General features: G+C 40.4%; 1 protein-coding gene across 1 annotated transcript in view; it reads right to left on the bottom strand.

Annotated features, from left to right (window-relative positions):
* The window catches only part of LOC139732045 (sodium/potassium-transporting ATPase subunit beta-1-like), a 48,405-nt gene that overhangs the window by 14,587 nt on the left and 15,497 nt on the right, over positions 1-18,321 (bottom strand). The window contains exon 2 of the mRNA XM_071642924.1: positions 649-777. Within this exon, the coding sequence (XP_071499025.1) occupies positions 649-777 (129 nt within the window). The remainder of the gene's footprint in view (positions 1-648; positions 778-18,321) is intronic.

Below are 18,321 nucleotides of genomic sequence, written 5' to 3'. Positions count from 1 at the left end.
TATCAATACAGTTCGACCTCGATTATCCGGTCATGTCGGGACCGGCGCTCATCCGGATAAGCGAATTGGCCGGATATGGGAGACATAATGTTAATGTATATAGCTGCTGTCCAAGCTGCCGTCCCAGTGCACTGGCAGCTAGGCAGGTAGCGTACCCCGCAACGGTGGTGTAATCTACAAATTGTATGCTAGCCTGCGCAAAATTGTAGTCCCTTACGTTTACGATGATAATGTGGTGTGAATTTATGTTAGTTCTGTCGGGAATATTGTAGATAAATCGTGTGAGTTTTTTAGAAATTTTAATTGAGTTTAAAGTCACTGTTTTTTCTCAATTTTTGGATGAAAAAAAAGTCCTTCACTGCGTGAACGCGTCCGGATAATAGAGATTTCCGGATAAAAGGAGGCTGGATAATCGAGGTCGAACTGTATGCATAGTCATAGCCATGACAGATGAATGTATACGTTTTCTAAAATGATTTGTTGATTTCATCAGCTGAGAACGACAAGGGCATTAAGTTGCCACTAAACCCATAGTGTTCAAGACAACTTAACGCCCTTGTCGTTCTCAACAGATGATTTCCACCATGCAGAAACAATAAATGAAATTGAAAAATGGAGGAAAAAAAAGTTCGACTGGTTGGTGCTTACTCGGCGTGCTGACATAGGAGACCCACTTAGGCCGGCTGTAGTCCACAGTTTGCATGAAGATCAGCAACATACAGGCCCAGAATGCAGCAAGGCATGTGTAAAAGCAGAAATAGAAGAGCGAGATTTGACCTGCGAAGTAAATGAGAAAATACCAAAATTGAACATTTCATATAACAATTCAGAGTCAGAATTATATAGAAATCAGGGAAACTGCAACTTAACTGGGTACAAGACATTGTGGCTACTCTAATCCGTAACAGCATGGGCTACTTGATACATTGCACACAATATCAATCTCTGAACGGTAACTACTCAAAAATGCTTTAACTTTCAACAAAATGTGCTCGATGCTCAAACTCGTACTGGTACACATTCTTCTGTCAGTAAAGAATTACCTATTTCCTATTAATTAAAAATTTCATGAGACAGGGTATTTTTGTTCTTTATTTCAATAAATGGCCATGTATTCCTACATACAGTGCATGTGTGATGGATACAGAATGGCTACAGAATGGCTACAGAATATCTGAATGAAATGGATGTCATAAATTATGTGCAAGTGGCACATTCGGAATGAAGTCATCAATCGCATATCGATTTGCAGTGGCACTACAAATGAGCATTGCACAACAGGAACAACCACTTCCCTTGTCACCCTACACAGGGGGATGTGGCAAAATGTTTGATGCGCACACATGCATGCAGTAGAACAGTGTGCACTGCTCTGTCAAGCAGCTCTTCACATTATGGCCAACACTGTACAATACTTGTGACAAGCAAACACTCGAGAAGACCTGGGGAAGAACAGTGAGGACACTGGCTGGAACACAGCTGGCCAGATGTGCGGCCCAAATATATAAAAAAATCCATACCCTCCCCCCTCCCCCACAAAAAAAACCAAACACACACACACACACACACACAACAAAGCCAACAACACAAAAGTCAAATGAACACTTTTAAGCGTCCACTTAAAACAACCCCTCTCCACGTACACAAAGCAAAACAGCACCCAATTTGGATCGACGATAAAAGAAACAAAAATCACATGAAGAACAGCGGAAGAAAGATGATCATCATAGGAAGTCAGATGACACAGAATACAATGGAAGAATAGTAATGTATATGCAGCAGGGGAACACTTTGACTTCCCAAGCAAGTTTTGGCAAAAAGTCCCCAGTGAGGTCGGTTTCTCTTTCAGAATTCCTTTCAGGAAAACAGGTTAAAAGCTAGGAAAAAGGGCTAAAAGCTAGGAATGCACATAGTTAGGCCTGTAATACCTATCACTGATGTGACTAAAGCAGCTTTCAGATTCTTTCTCTATTTGTCTTATGTTTACCATACCTCAATTTCATGCTTACAACATCTTATGTGCACTGGTATATCGTATGCGTTTCCCATACACTGCATGTATTTTTACTTTCACAAGTTTTACAACAAAATAGTACCAATACCTAAGTTTTCATAATACATTGTACATATACATGTTTTTTGGGTTTTTTTTTTTTCTTGGAGTGTAAGCAATGGACAAGATCTCACTTGCAAGGAGCTACCATTCCTTTTTAGCACAGCTTTCAGCTGAGGAAATGCTTTAATAGGATGACAAGCCCGTGTTAATAGCCGCAATCCTCCAGCGGAAGAAGTCACCATGCACTTGATCTTGCCTGGTGTACATAGGGGAGGATATACACTTGTATGGGCTGCTGCAGAGTGCCCGTGATGATGTAACCATTCATTCCATTTCAGGGGGCAAATTCCAAAGAGAATCATTGATTTGTAGCGTGTCTAGCAAATAGTGTCATTCAGGGGACAATCTGAGCCATTCATGGCTGAGATCTGTCCATATAGTGTAGTTTATAGCTGGCATACAAACATACGCAGTTCTACCCTCCCTGCTCTTAGAACCCCATCTGTCAACAGCAAACCTATAAATTCATCATTACAACTATTTAAAGCACCCAAGTCCCCCTTGCTACTACAATACCTTCATAAAATTATTAAAAAAATTGTACATGGGGCAGGTTTTCATGTAGTCCTGTACACTCGTACAATGTACTGGTAGTTTTTATATCCATTATTATATGTTTGATATAACACTCTTTAAACACATTGAACAAAGATAACATGTATAATGATTCAAAAGATTACAGAAACATAACAATTTTAGAGGTCTGAATGTTGGTTTGTGGGAGAAAAGAAAGGAGTGACGTGTTTGGGAGTATTATAGTTATCTCAATACACTTCATCATATGTCATTACCTAGAAGGCTTTGACTAGTATTGACACTGACAAAGACATATAAACTTGTTTACTGCATACAAACTCGACTTAACAATTGGAATTGTAAAAAAAAAAAAAAAAAAAAAAAAATCAGGCATGACTGCAAGCAAATGTCCAAAGTCCAAGAAAAAAGAGGAGAAAACATATGAAAGCCTTATTTATATGTTTCTTCCTGCCCCCCCCCCCCCCATCACGCTGATATGCACTGCCTATCTGAATCATATGCACTCAGTTTTTAGAGATGCTCCCCTTTGGTACCCATCTTAAATATTCATGAGGCTAATTTGTAAACTCTTATCGGCACCTACCATAAACAGGGGAAGTGGGACGCTCGCTGGCCCTACCAAAAAGAACTAGAAATATCACTTAAGGTGATTAATACCCCCGCCCCGTGACGACAGTCTTACCCAAGGAATGATCTTTCCTTGATCTTCTGCCATTTAAATGCCGTTACCATGGCAACGCAGCTTCCGACACGTCCGAAAAATATGTCTTGCACATCTTCCAACCAAGACTATTGTGTGTGCCACATTTCATAAGCTTTTGTCAAAAACTGAGGAAGTAGTTCAATCCACAAGATCTTTCCTTGATCTTCCGCCATTAATGCCGTAACCATGGCAACGCAGCTTCCGACACGTCCAAAAAAATGTCTTGCACATCTTCCCACCAAGACCAATGTGTGTGCCACATTTCATGAGCTTCAGTCGAATACAGAGGAAGTAGTTCAATCCGCAAGATCTTTCCTTGATCTTCTGCCATTTATATGCCGTTACCATGGCAAAACAGATTCTGACACGTCCGAAAAATATGTCTTCCACATCTTCCCACCAAGATCAAGGTGTGTGCCACATTTCATAAGCTTTGGTCAAAAAACTGAGGAAGTAGTTAAATCCGCAAGATCTTTCCTTGATCTTCTGCCATTAATATGCCGTTACCATGGCAACGTACTTTCGGGTACTGTCAAAAAATGCGTCTTGCACATCTACAACCAAAGGCACACATCTGTACCAAGTTTCATGGAAATTGGGCAAAAACTGAGGAAGTAGTATGCAACACAAAATTTTCCATCATTTTGGCTCATAATATGTGAGCTGTTACCATGGCAACATACTTTTTGTCACTGTCAAGAAATGTGTCATGCTGACCTATATCCTAAGACAAACATTCAATGGGTGATTTCAAGTTCGGTGCTAGTGCTAGTGCTAGTGCTAGCCCCCGAATAACAGCGTTAAATCGAGCTCCAACACCGACGGTCAGATTAACGAGGCGATACCGATCAAAATTATCGATCACCAGCACTAGGTGTTGGAATCACAGCACCGCGAGCTCCGCGGGAATTGCGCGACGAAAAAAGTGGTAGCGCATAGTTAAAGTCAAATATAAAAAGATGTAGCCATGACTGTTTAGTTTTAGACACATAACGAGGAAGAATGATTAAAATGCCACAAATTTCATCCCTTCTTTAAAACACAGTTATCCTAATTTTGCTCATACGCTCAGATTTATAAAGCCATGTCGATGGTGTTCGTTTACGTTGCGTGGGCGACCACTGCATTAGCATAGACTTTGCACGTAAAACGTGCAACTACTTATGGACGTAAATATGAGTCTCGCACGGCAACGCTAACACCAGCACCGAACTTGAAATGACGAAAATGATAATCCCTAGGGGCTAGTGTTAGTCAATGGAGAAAAAGCACGTAAATCGCTAACACAAACGGCGGAGCTCGGTTCAGCAGACGACATTCAACACCGAGCCCAGCACCAGCAACCGGAAATACGTCATAATTTTGAGGTCAACTCCCAACACCGACGTGATTTCAAGTTCGGTTTTATCGCCGGTGCTAGTGCTATCTCAGCACTAGCACTAGCACTAGCACCGAACTTGAAATCACCCAATATGAATTCCATGAGAATTGGAAGAACACTGATGAAGCAGTTTTGCCATGAAGCATTTTGCCCTATATTTTACCAATAACATGCCGTTACCATGGCAACGCACTTTTTGCCACTGCGGAAATATGTGTCTTGCACATTAACATATTCAGATGAACATCTGTACCTAATTTCATAAAAATTGATCAAAAACTGTGGGAGGGGTTCGCGACGCAAGATTTGTACCCATTTTGCCCTTAATATGCCGTTACCATGGCAACGCACTTTTTGCCACTGCGGAAATATGTGTCTTGCACATTAACATATTCAGATGAACATCTGTACCTAATTTCATTAAAATTGATCACAAACTGTGGGAGGAGTTCGCGACGTAAGATTTGTACCCATTTTTGCCCATAATATGCCGTTACCATGGCAACGTACTTTTGGGTACTGTCAAAAAATACGTCTTGCACATCTACAACCCAAGGCACACATCTGTGCCAAGTTTTATGGGAATCGGTTGAAAACTGAGGAAGTAGTTCGCGACGCAAGATTTGCAACGGACCGACCGCCCGACCGCCCGACTGACCGACCGCCCGACTGACCGCCCGACCATCCGCTGATTCCTATATACCCCCTTCAAACTTCGTTTGGCGGGGGTGTAAAAAAAAAAGTGCATGAAGAGTACACTTTGGGCTGCTTTATATCAAATATTTGCATTCGCTATCAAAGAGTTCGAGCGACTCTGAAAAAATCAAGAGGGAGATGAAAAGTGCAACACAATGAAAGTTTGCCTATGAAAACACCTGTTTCCTTCATTGCATGACAGATTCCCTTCCCCTCCTAACCAACCCCCCCCCCCTCCCCGAAACTATTCAATAGAATATAAAATGATCTGTATATTTCAGTTCACCAAGAGTGCATTTTGTGTAGGTTATTCAATTTAATTCTAATAATTATTAAAGGAGACTCTTGGATAACTTTCAGACTAAGCATTTGAAAATCTGATACATTGGTTTTATAGGCCTACTGGTCACAGAGTTTCAGAATTTATAGTGGAAGGGGTGATGAATAGAATGTTTTTAAAATTCACGACAAATCACAATGAACAAGGATGATGATAAAGCAGCTTCACCGTAAGAATGCATGAGTATGGGTGCTCATGGAAGCAGAACAAATGAAGTGAGTATGCACACATTCTACACAGTTGAAGTTGTTAAGCAAGTATTGTTGTAATGGAATGTTATTGCTACATTCAATACTGGAAAACATGAAGCCACCTATGTCACCATCCTTGCTAAGTGTATTATATTTTGTGTTTTGCATGGTACTAATCTGCTCTAGGACTACAATAATCCCACAAATCTTTACGTAACATAACAGACTAATATGCACTACATGATGTCAAATTATAAAATTCATCTAAAAAGCCCCTTTATGCATATAATTTGTCAACAGACAAGATCAGAGATGAGGAAACGTTTTACTGTGACAGGTCTCTTGATTGACCATCTTGTAGTGAAAGTACATTTATTCAACAATTTGTTACCTTTCAGTTTCACAATCATCTCATCATTTTGGTGGACAGCATACTGCATCACAGTACTATAAATCACTGATGAGGTATTAAATGCAAAGTTGCTGGTACTGTAGCCAGGTGAGAGCCAGGTCACAATTGAAACTGGGGATAATCACGTGGTAAACAACTAAAAGTGTCACCTCTGTACCAGGTAATAGTCTTTACGCTAAACTGCCATTGCGGCATCAAAGCATTTACTGTGGTTCTGAACAGCTCAGTAGTTTCGATTACCCGACGTGCACATGGCGACATGTGCACTCTGCCGGGAATGAACCCATTTTCCGCTTGCCGATGTCACCATAACACCTCTTTCCAATGTCCTGAGCAGTCATCAATAGACCGCCAGAAGAGCGGATGGAGTGTATACAACGAAGAATCTTCTCTCGTACAAAATGATGAAACCTGAAATGTGTGTGTGTGTAATGTGCATCTCTAGTGCATGACTTTGCCCAACTTTTGATTCTAATCATTACATTGAGCCATAAGTTTTGTTATGTACATGAAACATGTAGGCCCTAAACTTTCATTCCTACCCCTTTCCCTGAAAAATAACATTTGTTGAAAATGATGCTCAAGGACATGCGACAATGCTGATTTGTATTACATAACCACATGCAAAATGCACACTGAACTTGTTCTGGAATTTCAGCCTTGCATATATAGTAGGTAGTGGATCAGAGAGTGACCTTGTGTAACAGTGACCTCACCACTGAGCCACACAGGCAGAGGCAACATTTCCCCATATTTCGAGCTGATTTATATCACTTTCCAGTTATGACTGATCTTTGAGGTCAAACGCAGCTTTTTACACCCTTCTCCTCTACCCCATCCCCCATGATAAATCATGAAATCCCTGCACGCTGCATTACAGAACACAAGTAAATATTAGCTTTTATCACAAGTAGGGGGGCCTAGACCTTTCTGCTGTAGAAAGGGGAGGGGGTGGAACTCACCTAATATTGACGTTCTTTCAAGTTTTTCTTCCTGAGGCATGAATTCAGGAAAAGTAGATAGGGCAGCTATGAAAGAAATTTACTAAGGCAAGAACAGAAATATGCCCATCCAAGACTGAAAACTGTAGCGGCATCAGACACTACCTGTCAATAGCCTAACTGCCCTGTTCAATCTTTGCTCCTCAATATTTGACCCTTTGGGGACTACCGAAAAAAGTTTGGCAAACTGAAGCCCCCTCCCCCCTGGATTGAGGTGAATGAAGTTTGTTTGCTTGAATATCAAACAAAAAACAGGACTTTTTTTTAAAAATGAATATCATGTTACTTAAAGAATAAACATAACAATGATACAAACATAAAAGGGAAATGATTTACAGGTGTGAAAACTTTATTTGTGAAGTAACCCCCATTAAAGTACTACAGATTTGGACAGAGGTATTATACCTACATGTACATCCATAAAATATGCATGCCACTTGCTCAGATGTACAGTGCTGAGTACACACGATCTACTCTGTTGTCACCTAAGAATGTTTATTCAGCAGTGCAGCTCAATGCAAGCCCATCTACAATGGAGCTAGCCTATCCTTGCCATAAGCAGGGCGTTTAATGATACAGCCTATGAATATTCATGTCCTGTTGACACCTCCATCTTGCCTAAAACTGTAGTAGGTGTATTCACATTTAAATTTAACTGTGGTATAAAATACCAAGGCAAAAGATACCGCAGTATTTTACTTGGTCTGCTCTCGTGTTAGGACATACCATGGTATTTCTGGTAAACACTGCACCTTGCCATTTACATTCTATATCTCCTATGGGAAAAAGACAGGATGTGTGCTGGGTCACATGAGAAATACTGCATAGTATACTGTTGTACAATTGGTGGTACAGCTCTTCTTGATTCACAGTCAAATTGTATTTCGTGCAAAGTTTGAATTACCGCCTAAATGCCATACTATTCCATGATGTATTTTGTGGTGTATTTGCATTCATGTTATGAATAACCGTGCAAAATACAGCAGTATTTTAAGTATCCGAGTGTATTCTAATATTCTGTGAAGGGTACAAGTTCCCCATTACGCAATTGTGATGATGCAGCAACTTGTGTATGGAATACTGGAGCCTGTATGCATTCATTAAGGGACCAATCTACTTACTACCTCATACTAGGTATTCTGTTTGAGAGCTTTCATAGGATAGAAATGAAGAAAAATAACCCATATCTAACATATGTCACAGGTAATATCATTCCCCTGCCTTTGAGAGGAGGGAAGTAAAGTGGTCTTTCAGTATGCAAGAAAAATGAGAATATGTGGAACTCTTTTTTGTGTATTGTCCCAGTAGAATACACAGAGATATTACAGGGGTGAATTTCAGGTATAAGGTTGGGGGGCGGGGGGGAGGTGCTTTGGCACACAGATGAAAGCCTAAACATGAACAAACAAGTCTTTTGTCACTAGATGGCTGGTGTGCCGAATAAACAGCCATTCTTTCACCTATTCGACAAACTAGGCATCAGTCTTCTGGTCCATGTACAGACAGGGACTGAAAAATTAGGGCTTAATGGCTTTGTGATGTATGCAATCCTAGTGTCACTGCCATCCCAAGTATCAATGAAATGGTTGGGGCAATTCGCCACTTCGACTGTGGGCCCATAATCGACGCTGTTTGCGTTCAAAGTTCATTGGGTGACACGTTCAGGTTCATTGTAGTGGGGGAGGCAAGCAGTCAGGTCGGTCCCTGGAAAGCCATTGTGGAGGGCAGACTTTGGCCACGGTTCGCAGAGTCGACTGAGCAAAGAGGAATGAATCTGAATATCTGAGGATTTCAAATTCTGCGGGTGGCAGTGACGACCCCTAATAATCATAAATAAAGTTACATGATGCCCACGTGAAACACACAATCACCAAGTCTCAGGAGGAATGCATCCAGACAGAGAGAATCCTTTCCACTGTAAGGCAATGACACAAATGCACAAGTTCTGTGAAAATATCAGTGCAGTCAAGAGGCACAAATCTTGACAATGCCAAGAATCAAACATGTCTTTTTTTTTTGGCAATGCTTCTATGCGATACACATCATCTGCCTATCCTTGTTCCATCCATAGACAGACAAAGGAAAACAACAACATACAAAATAATGAACATGGGTCTCAATGACGAATGTCTCGGATAATCTGTAAAGGTGCTGTACATGGACAAAAGACATCTCTCTCAGAGAAATGTCTGTGTCGTTTCACAAGGCGAATCTTCGGAAAACAATATCACAATTACGCCACCACGAAAGCCAGTCCAAACACACATCTTCAGGTATCTCAAAAACATCTTTATACCGGATATAGGCCCCCTACGTATATTCCAATTTGTCCACACTTATTTTTTGTTTTTCATTTCTTTTTGTTCATTTCTCCATTTTCATCATCATTGGAAAGAACACATTCACTGCAGAGCTGGTGAAATTCTGCCTGCTTGCTGCCACTGGTCCACATACCTACACCACAATTCCCAAGTGAAGTGACGCACTGAAATTTGAGGGCAGCTCAGGCACAATGGCAATGTTCCCACATGCCAAGCACAGACGAAGCTTCATGCTAGACAATCCCAGGTATCAGCATGAAGAAACATAACAACGGCTCAATGAGGGATCGTGATTCAGTCATGGGGTGTAGGGGCGGAGTTTTTTGAAGGAGACGCAAGAGGGGCTTTAGAACTCAAGAAAGTAAAACCACGGCTTCTATTCAAGTCTCACATGACCAGTCCAGGCTCGGGCAATCCATGGCAGTGATGTAATTGTATGACAAAAGGTTCTGTACAGTCCATTATATCACAGCCACACGCAGCGGATGGAATTATACCCCAGCAAATCAGACCAACCGTAGAAAGAGACACTATTCATTGTGTTCAAAACTACCGCCGACAGGATACTACAAGCAAGAGGAAACAAATTTCACCGCCTCACAATGGAAGGCTATATGCCTTGATTACAGCAGGTACATACTGATCAAGTTCAGAGCATTCTGTCCAAGAAGGTCTACATTACCACTACATGTAGATGAGCAATATGAAACCATACAGGTTATGTCAGAAACTGGCACCTCCACATTTTCCCTCCAAATTGCTGAAAGCTATACTCAGGAGCAGTTCCACTTCAGTCGTGGTGTAGTGTTATAAACTTTCGTCTAAGAACGACGTCACAGAAAAAAATACATATTCTTGTGACCTTATTGTCGCAAAGTATACATGTAGGCCTACTTGTGTTGTGTTGTGTTGTATTGTATCGTCTTGGTTGTGTATTCATTTATGCGCCATTGGGCAGGCATCTTTGAGAATGTGTGTTACAGCGAAATTAGATCATCCTCCATGGGTTACACTGCTGCTTTAGTAGTGTACTTAGGATATATTTCTGATTGGTGGATGTTTTTGGCAACTACATGGTTTGTGGCATGGCAGAGTTCTACATGAATGGTTTTCTTGAGGCAACCCAATCTACAGACCACTGCAAGAAATGTATCTTCACACGTTATAATAGGGACACTTCCATTGGTCATTTAATCACAGCCTCTTCTAACAACACAGTGCGTATTTCAGATGACCAACAACCGGTTTGGAGAAACTAAAATTTCTTGCGATAGATTGAATACCGGTAAACTTCAGTTAGCCTTTTGGGCAACCATGAAGTAAAGGTAGGTTCAACATACAAACAGTCTTTCACCTTCAAAGACATGTACTACAGATAAGTACAATAGCCTTCTTTCAGAAATATCACTTTAAAGACATCATGCTGAGGTTATTGTGACAACTGAACATGACATCATACCGGTACTGCTACTCTGCCGAGAGTGGCACCGACAGCCATGGAAAAGTACCCGCAGGAGACAGCTGGCCCAGTGAACTAGTGTACACGTGGTGATAGTCACCTCTTTACAAACTTTGGCAAACATCCAATGTACAGTGACTTCAGCCCACACGGGCTGCTAGTCTGTGAACCAGACCCTATTCCCCTCACACTACCCTACCATACATAAACTGAGATTACCCTGAGCTTACCTCTTTGTACGGTAATTTACATGTAGTACTTTTCCATGTCAAGTGTACAGGATACTCCACCTTACTCTATCAAAAATCACAGCATAGTTTTGAAACACAGTACCAAGAAAATGCTTTTGTTATGATGAAACCAGTGTGCGTCTGCTTGAAATATCACAAGAGCATCTGATCGTTCTGAAGCTGCATGCTTCGTTAAAAGCCTATCCTACTCTGTACACCCAAGCTATTTAGCAAGTAGTTCAAAAGATTGCTTTATGTTTACTTTATCACCCTAATACTACCCTAATCTGCTTTACAAAAAAAAGAAAAGGATTTTAGAACAAAAATGTAAATAGATGTTTAGAATATAACAGCCAATGATAAGATCCTTAGCTACCAACTAACTATGTAATGAATAGCCATCCTTGTGTCAAACTGAGAGACGGTCCCCTCATTATCGTTTGACTACATCTACAAATGTTTGAGGATCACGATCCATAATTCTGCCATGGGATGAGGAAACATCTCAAGACAGACGAAAAACAAAAAATTGTTTTAATATTGACTTTAAGATGAAAAGGTCTATGATAAATGAAAACCTAACAGTCTCACATGGATATTATGTATGTAGCAGCTGCACGTATGTTACAGTTGAATACAGAAATATATCATACCGTTTTTTGTTGTTTTTTTCTACGGTTGATTGCCATGTGAAACCACAAAATGATTACGCAAATACACCACTGCAACTCTGGAACAGGATGTCAGATAGGGGAATTTTACAGCCAAGGCATTATCGCCGTATCGAATGTGGCATTCATTTTGAGTAAACCAACAATTGACATTGCATCACATAACATGAGGATCTAACAAAATACTGGGGTTTATACTCAGTGACAGTTTTTCCATGTGGATACACATTGTCAGAAGAGTTACAGAGATTTTGGAAGACATCTCTATAGAGTCTACACACAACACAGAAGATTCATGATTAACTCCCAACAGCCCCTTATGCATTGTTCACTTTGTTATGAAGCACATTTTCAGTGTAAGCAGCAGTTTTGTACAGATTTTGTCTGCAGTTTCATACAAAATCAAGCCAAACATCCACTAGCACAAAATGTTCCAATTCCTCTAGCATTGACCTGAATTTGTTTCTACAATATGAAACTCTAAAAACAAGGCAAAATGCTAAAAAGGTGAATGAAAGAAAACAGAAACATGTGTCACTAAAACCTGACAACCCTTCTGCTAGCACAATGATATACTGAACTTTATTTGACAAAAGTTGCCTTTTCACTGGCAAAAAACAAACAAACATAAATCTAAATCTCCCTCACGCTTTTATCTTGCTTGCTTGCTCTTGCAGACTTGAGCTAAGGCTAACCAAGAAGCATAGAGGATAACATTCTGACTAGACTGGAACGTTCATGAATGGAATCATCCAGAGAGACAATTCAGCAGCTAATTGAGGTCGAGGCCATCAACAATAGCATGAATAGACAGGGGGGAATGTTCATTGACCGGTCTGGGTCCGGACTTGGGCTTCAGGGATTAGGACATGGCCAGACAAGAGGGGTCAAGAGACAGGGGGCAGTCAAGGGTGACCGAACTTGGCCTTGTCTGCTGGACTTCATCTCAAGATCCGATTGTAGGCTCTTGTTTTGTTTGTTTTTGGGGCTTGATCAACACAATGGCTACTTCAAACAGATACAGATCGGCAGTAAATGTATGGCTACAGTCAAGGACTACCAACTCGCGTGTAGAATCATTTCTGTGTGGTTCATATTATCCTTCTGGCATGAACTCTTTATTTTACATTACATGTTTTGTTTTTGTTTCTCTGCTTTTGTTTAATATGGAATGTTTGGTCATGATGCAGCTTTTATTACAGATCCTATTGTAGAAACAAACTATAGTTATACGGAAACATGCTCAAACTTTTAGGGGAAATTTTGGGATTATTGCAGTACACTGGAGTATACTGTACTACTCACACAGAAGACCTACATGTACACTACTACAACTTTTCTACCATTATATTCCAGTGCAAATTTGTAGGACAGTTGTTTAATGTGCAAACTTTGCACATATTGTCAGTGTGGAAAGACAAATAAAGTTTCCTGACCTTTGCAAAATACAGATACTGACGGTATAACACCTCAAGAATTTACACTTGAACACAGTGCAAAGACATGAATACACGCGTGAATAACAAATGATGCTACAATGTATTCTGTAAGGGTTCATATCAAAAAGGTCTTTCTTATCACATTTGATTGTGTAAATGTTACACAAAGGACCATGCCATAATATACGCTGAGATGGAGTAGCACACCAAATACAAATTGAGAATTTAAACATGCTTTGCTTTTACAGTATACCTGCAATAGCATCCGTGACTGATTACACTCACAAACTTTAGAACTTTTAACAACTGCCCACTGTTGGGATGCAAATGCTTTGATGCACATTGAAAAGTTGTTGTGGCCCAGTGGATAGGACCATGGACCATCAATCTATCAATCAAAAGGTCCCTGATTCCAGTCCCCTGGCTACAGTGAGTGTGCCTCATGGCAAGGCACTTTATCCTCACTGCCTTGTCTTTTGAAAGGGACTTCAAGCTGTTGGGGGCCTCCTGTTGCTTGCTTCCAATGCCTTAATAGTTGCTTCCCTAGCAGTCACGTCAAACCATCACACAACATTGTCTTCTATTTGACATTTTAACCTATTGAAGACTAGTCCCGGACTATACTCGAGCAGGTGTCTATGAATAATGTGTGACTAGTAAAGCAAAATCAGCTCATCTTCAATGCTTCAATACAAGACATACCAGTCATGGGAGAGATCACAAAGTCTCGACCAATCTCCATGCAAATGTCTATCTGATAAGCTTTTAACTTCAATTATACCAGCATTAAAGGCAATGAGATAATCTTGGGCTGCTTGTTCTGTTGAAAAGCTGCACTTTGTTGGAATTCTACTACAATATTCATAATCATTTCTAAAATATCATGCATCGTATCGACTGCTACCTGGAGTAGATATGTCAGTTATTACATCAAGTACATGTGTGCAAAAGTTACTGTTACTGCTTCAGTTCCCTTGACTTATCTTCGCTCTCAATTCACTTGATGGGGGGATGCATTTGTTTACTGAGCTAAAACGGCAGTTGCCATGGCGACCGGCTGCTCCATGCACGGGAGCAGCTGACTCATGTCACTTTGATGAAGGAGCTGCGCATAACATCTTGCACCACCACATCAAATGCCCTTGTGTATGGATGTTGAGAAATTGTTCATCCTCGGCACACAACTCGATCTCAGCTCCATGTCTTTTATTTTCCCAACCTCCCCCCCCCCCCCCTTTTCCCCTCCCCTCTTCCCTTCCCCTATTCTCCTCCTCTCCCTCGCCATGTAATACATACACCAATGATGTAATTATCATCTCTAACTACATCACAAATACACAAGACCACAGACGTGATGGTAAATACCAGTTAATTTGAACTTCCACGGGAGAGGAAACCATATTATTCATGGGGTAAAAAAGAAATAGTGGTTTATTAGGGATGTTAAGGTTAATCTCAGGGAGAATCTAACGGTGAGGTATAATCTGGTGACTAGCTCAGCCAAAATTGGCTGAAATTCTTATTTGCAAAAGACATGAACAACTACAAAAGCACTCAGAGACTGCAGACCTCTGCCAAGCAACTCATTTCCACCCATATTGTGATTTCCATCCTATTTCATAGTCCCAATGATAACAAATCCTTTAAAACAAAACCTTTAAAAAATCCTGTATTCAGACAGTGATCTGGATCACTAACACAATTTCATGTATTCCTAGTGCTATCATCATCTTTTCCTGAAAATTTTACCCACATCCATAAATTACCTTTGGAGTTATTTTGCATAAGAACAAACAGACAAACAAACCAATGCTGGCGAAAATGTTACTCCCTGAGGGGAGGTAAGAAGCTAAAGCTTGTGTCCCATATCAATGTTTGGTGGAAAAGTGTGCAACTGACTAGCCCAGTTCATGTTCAGCTATGATTTTGGTGAAACTTTCAATAATCGGTTTAATTTCACTCATTATTCATTATGGTGAACTCAAACTTGGAGTAGCATTCCACTTCGCAGCCCCTTCAACTGCGGGGTTTAATTCACCAAAGAATGTCCTCAAGCTACAATGTAAACTTCATGGTTTGGTGCGTAGCTTTTCCTCACATTTTGCACACTCCTCCTCTACAACTGACCCCCCACCAACCCACCCAATGTGCATGTGCGCTACAGTACATGAGCCGAGGTCACTGATCAGTCGAACTACATCAATTCCATTCCAGGCATACTTCATTGCCATGTCTATTTCAATGAATGAAATGGTTCTATGACATGCTCCCACGACAATTGCTCCGATGAAATATCTGCCAGCTCGGCCAAATATAAATTCTACCCACAAGCATAAACCTAATCCTTATTCTTCACATCAATCTAAACCTAACACCCTATCACAACCCTAACCCTAGCCCTAAGTCCTTGGAAGACTGGAGCAACTGTCACAGGAGCAAATGTTGTGTCACCAACTATCTGCACCATGCCTGAAGATAAAGTTGTTTTGAACAAAAGGGGGACACCAGAAGAAAGGGATCAATGAAGATTTGGGCACAAGCCAATAAATGATAACAAGGTTATGACCCATCAAAATACTCTAAATCATAAACTTGACTTTCTACTGTATTCTCAAAATAGCAGTCTTCCTCTAGATACTCCTTTGCTTGGTTAATGGTATAAAAGCAAGACATGGAAGGGGGAAAAATGCATCTGAACTTAAATAATCCTAATCACAGATTTACTGCCAATTTTTGTACAACATAAGAACATGATATCACTGATAGACCACAAACAAAATGGGGGGGGGGGGTACACATTTTAAACAAAGAATTTGTGATACTTGGCAAATACATTGTATCTAACGTCTAACCAACTGAGGTCAAAAGAAGCACAGATCTCCCTAGCTGTATACTAGTCAGTTCTAATAAAACACCGTGCTGGCAGACTTACAATTGTATCTGCATTTGAATAGCCCTGGAAATTCCTTTACCTTTGTCCAACTTCACCGTAAGTATCCCCTAAAATGAGTACTATGGCTTGTTAAACTTCACGTAACTATTGCTATAAAGATGAATGCCTAAGCTCCACTACTTTCAGTTGCATACCATTCTACAGGGGTGAATTCCTCTGAATGTTAACTCCTCTTTAATTGCAAAGAGACGCAAAATATTTGCAAGATCAGCCGGTTGTCCCCCCATGTGTAGGTATCATTTTGATCAACAAACATCCAATCACTTTTCCTACGCTATCCCTTCAAAACTTTGGCTAAACTTTTTCCTTTACCTGTCAAAATATTTATGTTGCTCACAGTCTGAACTTAAAACATTGGAAGCTTACAAAACATAACACTAGCAATGGGATGTGCACGGCAAGTGCACATCACAGGTTTATCACATGTTCATTTCAGTACTTGTTCATTTGAAAAAGAAATATCAATCCTCAATGCCAGTGATTATAATATGTCTATTTAAGTACCACAAGTTCTCTAGCCAAAGTATCTCGTTTGTGTCATTAGCAACATTTACCATAGTAAGCACTTATCACAGTCAGAATGTAAAAAACAAGCAGAAGCATAATACAGTATCAATAGGCAGATAACTGTATTAACCTACAATCCATCAACTAACTGCAAATTCCATGAACATTGCAAGGTGTCTGTTTCCTTTAGCTATGCATTCTTGCTATCAAAAGAAAAAGTCAGTGAGCTGACGCTTGTTTGTTTTGTCTTTCTGTCTTTCTCAAACAAACTTGATATGCATTGCACATTCTCTGACAATACCTGACATGTGTGGAAATGTACACAAGCGAAATTAGTGCCGTTTAGCTTCCGAATCCATCTAATATCCTTCTGGCTTGCTCTGAACAACATCCTTCTGCCAATTTCTCACGGGAAAGGGGATGAACTTACATCGATTGGGAATGTTACGAGGTCTTATCTCAGGTCGATCATTCTATTTTGCTTTTCCCACAGGAAGGTACAGGGTTTGTGGAACCAAAAGGTTTTGCAAGCCCTGTAAATTCAATTACATCAATTTCCTTTTGCGCTTCCACTGATTCACCCCAAAATTTTCCACAAGGAGCCAAACAGCCTACCCATGACTAAAGAAACACCTGAAATGTGGGAGGCAAGAGTGGGGCACTTACCACAAACATGAACAGATGGTAAGCCCCAATACATTGTATGTATGCACATAGAGAAAGACCTGAAATCTAATCTTCTAGTATTGTATAATACAAGAAAGTCAACATTAGCAAGACTAAAGCATACATAGACCACATGTCTAGCTCAAAACTGCACTGAAGTAGATATACAGTGTATTCAACACAGATTCTACACATGAACACTTTAGACAGACGTGGGATGTTCTGTATAAAAATGTTTGCAGCGATATCAGGAAACCATGAGTGTGTGATACATGCATGGGTCTCGGCAGGCTCCTTCTAAACTACTCAAACATCGGAAATTTCATGCGGGAAGTTTTCACACACCTTTTGTTTCTACTATAGATGAGCATGTTTTTCATTTGGACATACTGTATCAGGGCATATTATAAAGTACAATCACTTTCTTCATAAATATTGAAGAAACTGCCTGTTTTGACTTCAGTGCATTCTCCAGGATGTCCAGTCATCCTGAACTTGGTAATAACTTTTTTGTAGCTCGCATGGAAATTTAACTCCTGAACTGGCTTATTTATAGTAGGTTGATCGGTTTTTGGAGCTTGGTGCTACATCACAAACAATGTGGGATCATAATTTCACGATCTGGCCCTTTCTTCATATTATAGCTGCCACACATATAGGGCATCTGCATGAGGTATTGAAATCACTCCCAGCATACT

This window comes from Diadema antillarum, unplaced genomic scaffold (assembly GCF_040938485.1).
Source record: "Diadema antillarum isolate AM-2024a unplaced genomic scaffold, OU_Dant_1.0 seq00000398_RagTag, whole genome shotgun sequence".
Classification (NCBI taxonomy): Eukaryota; Metazoa; Echinodermata; class Echinoidea; order Diadematoida; family Diadematidae; genus Diadema; species Diadema antillarum.
Note: the sequence above shows the minus strand (reverse complement) of the source record. Positions and strands in the feature narration are given on the sequence as shown.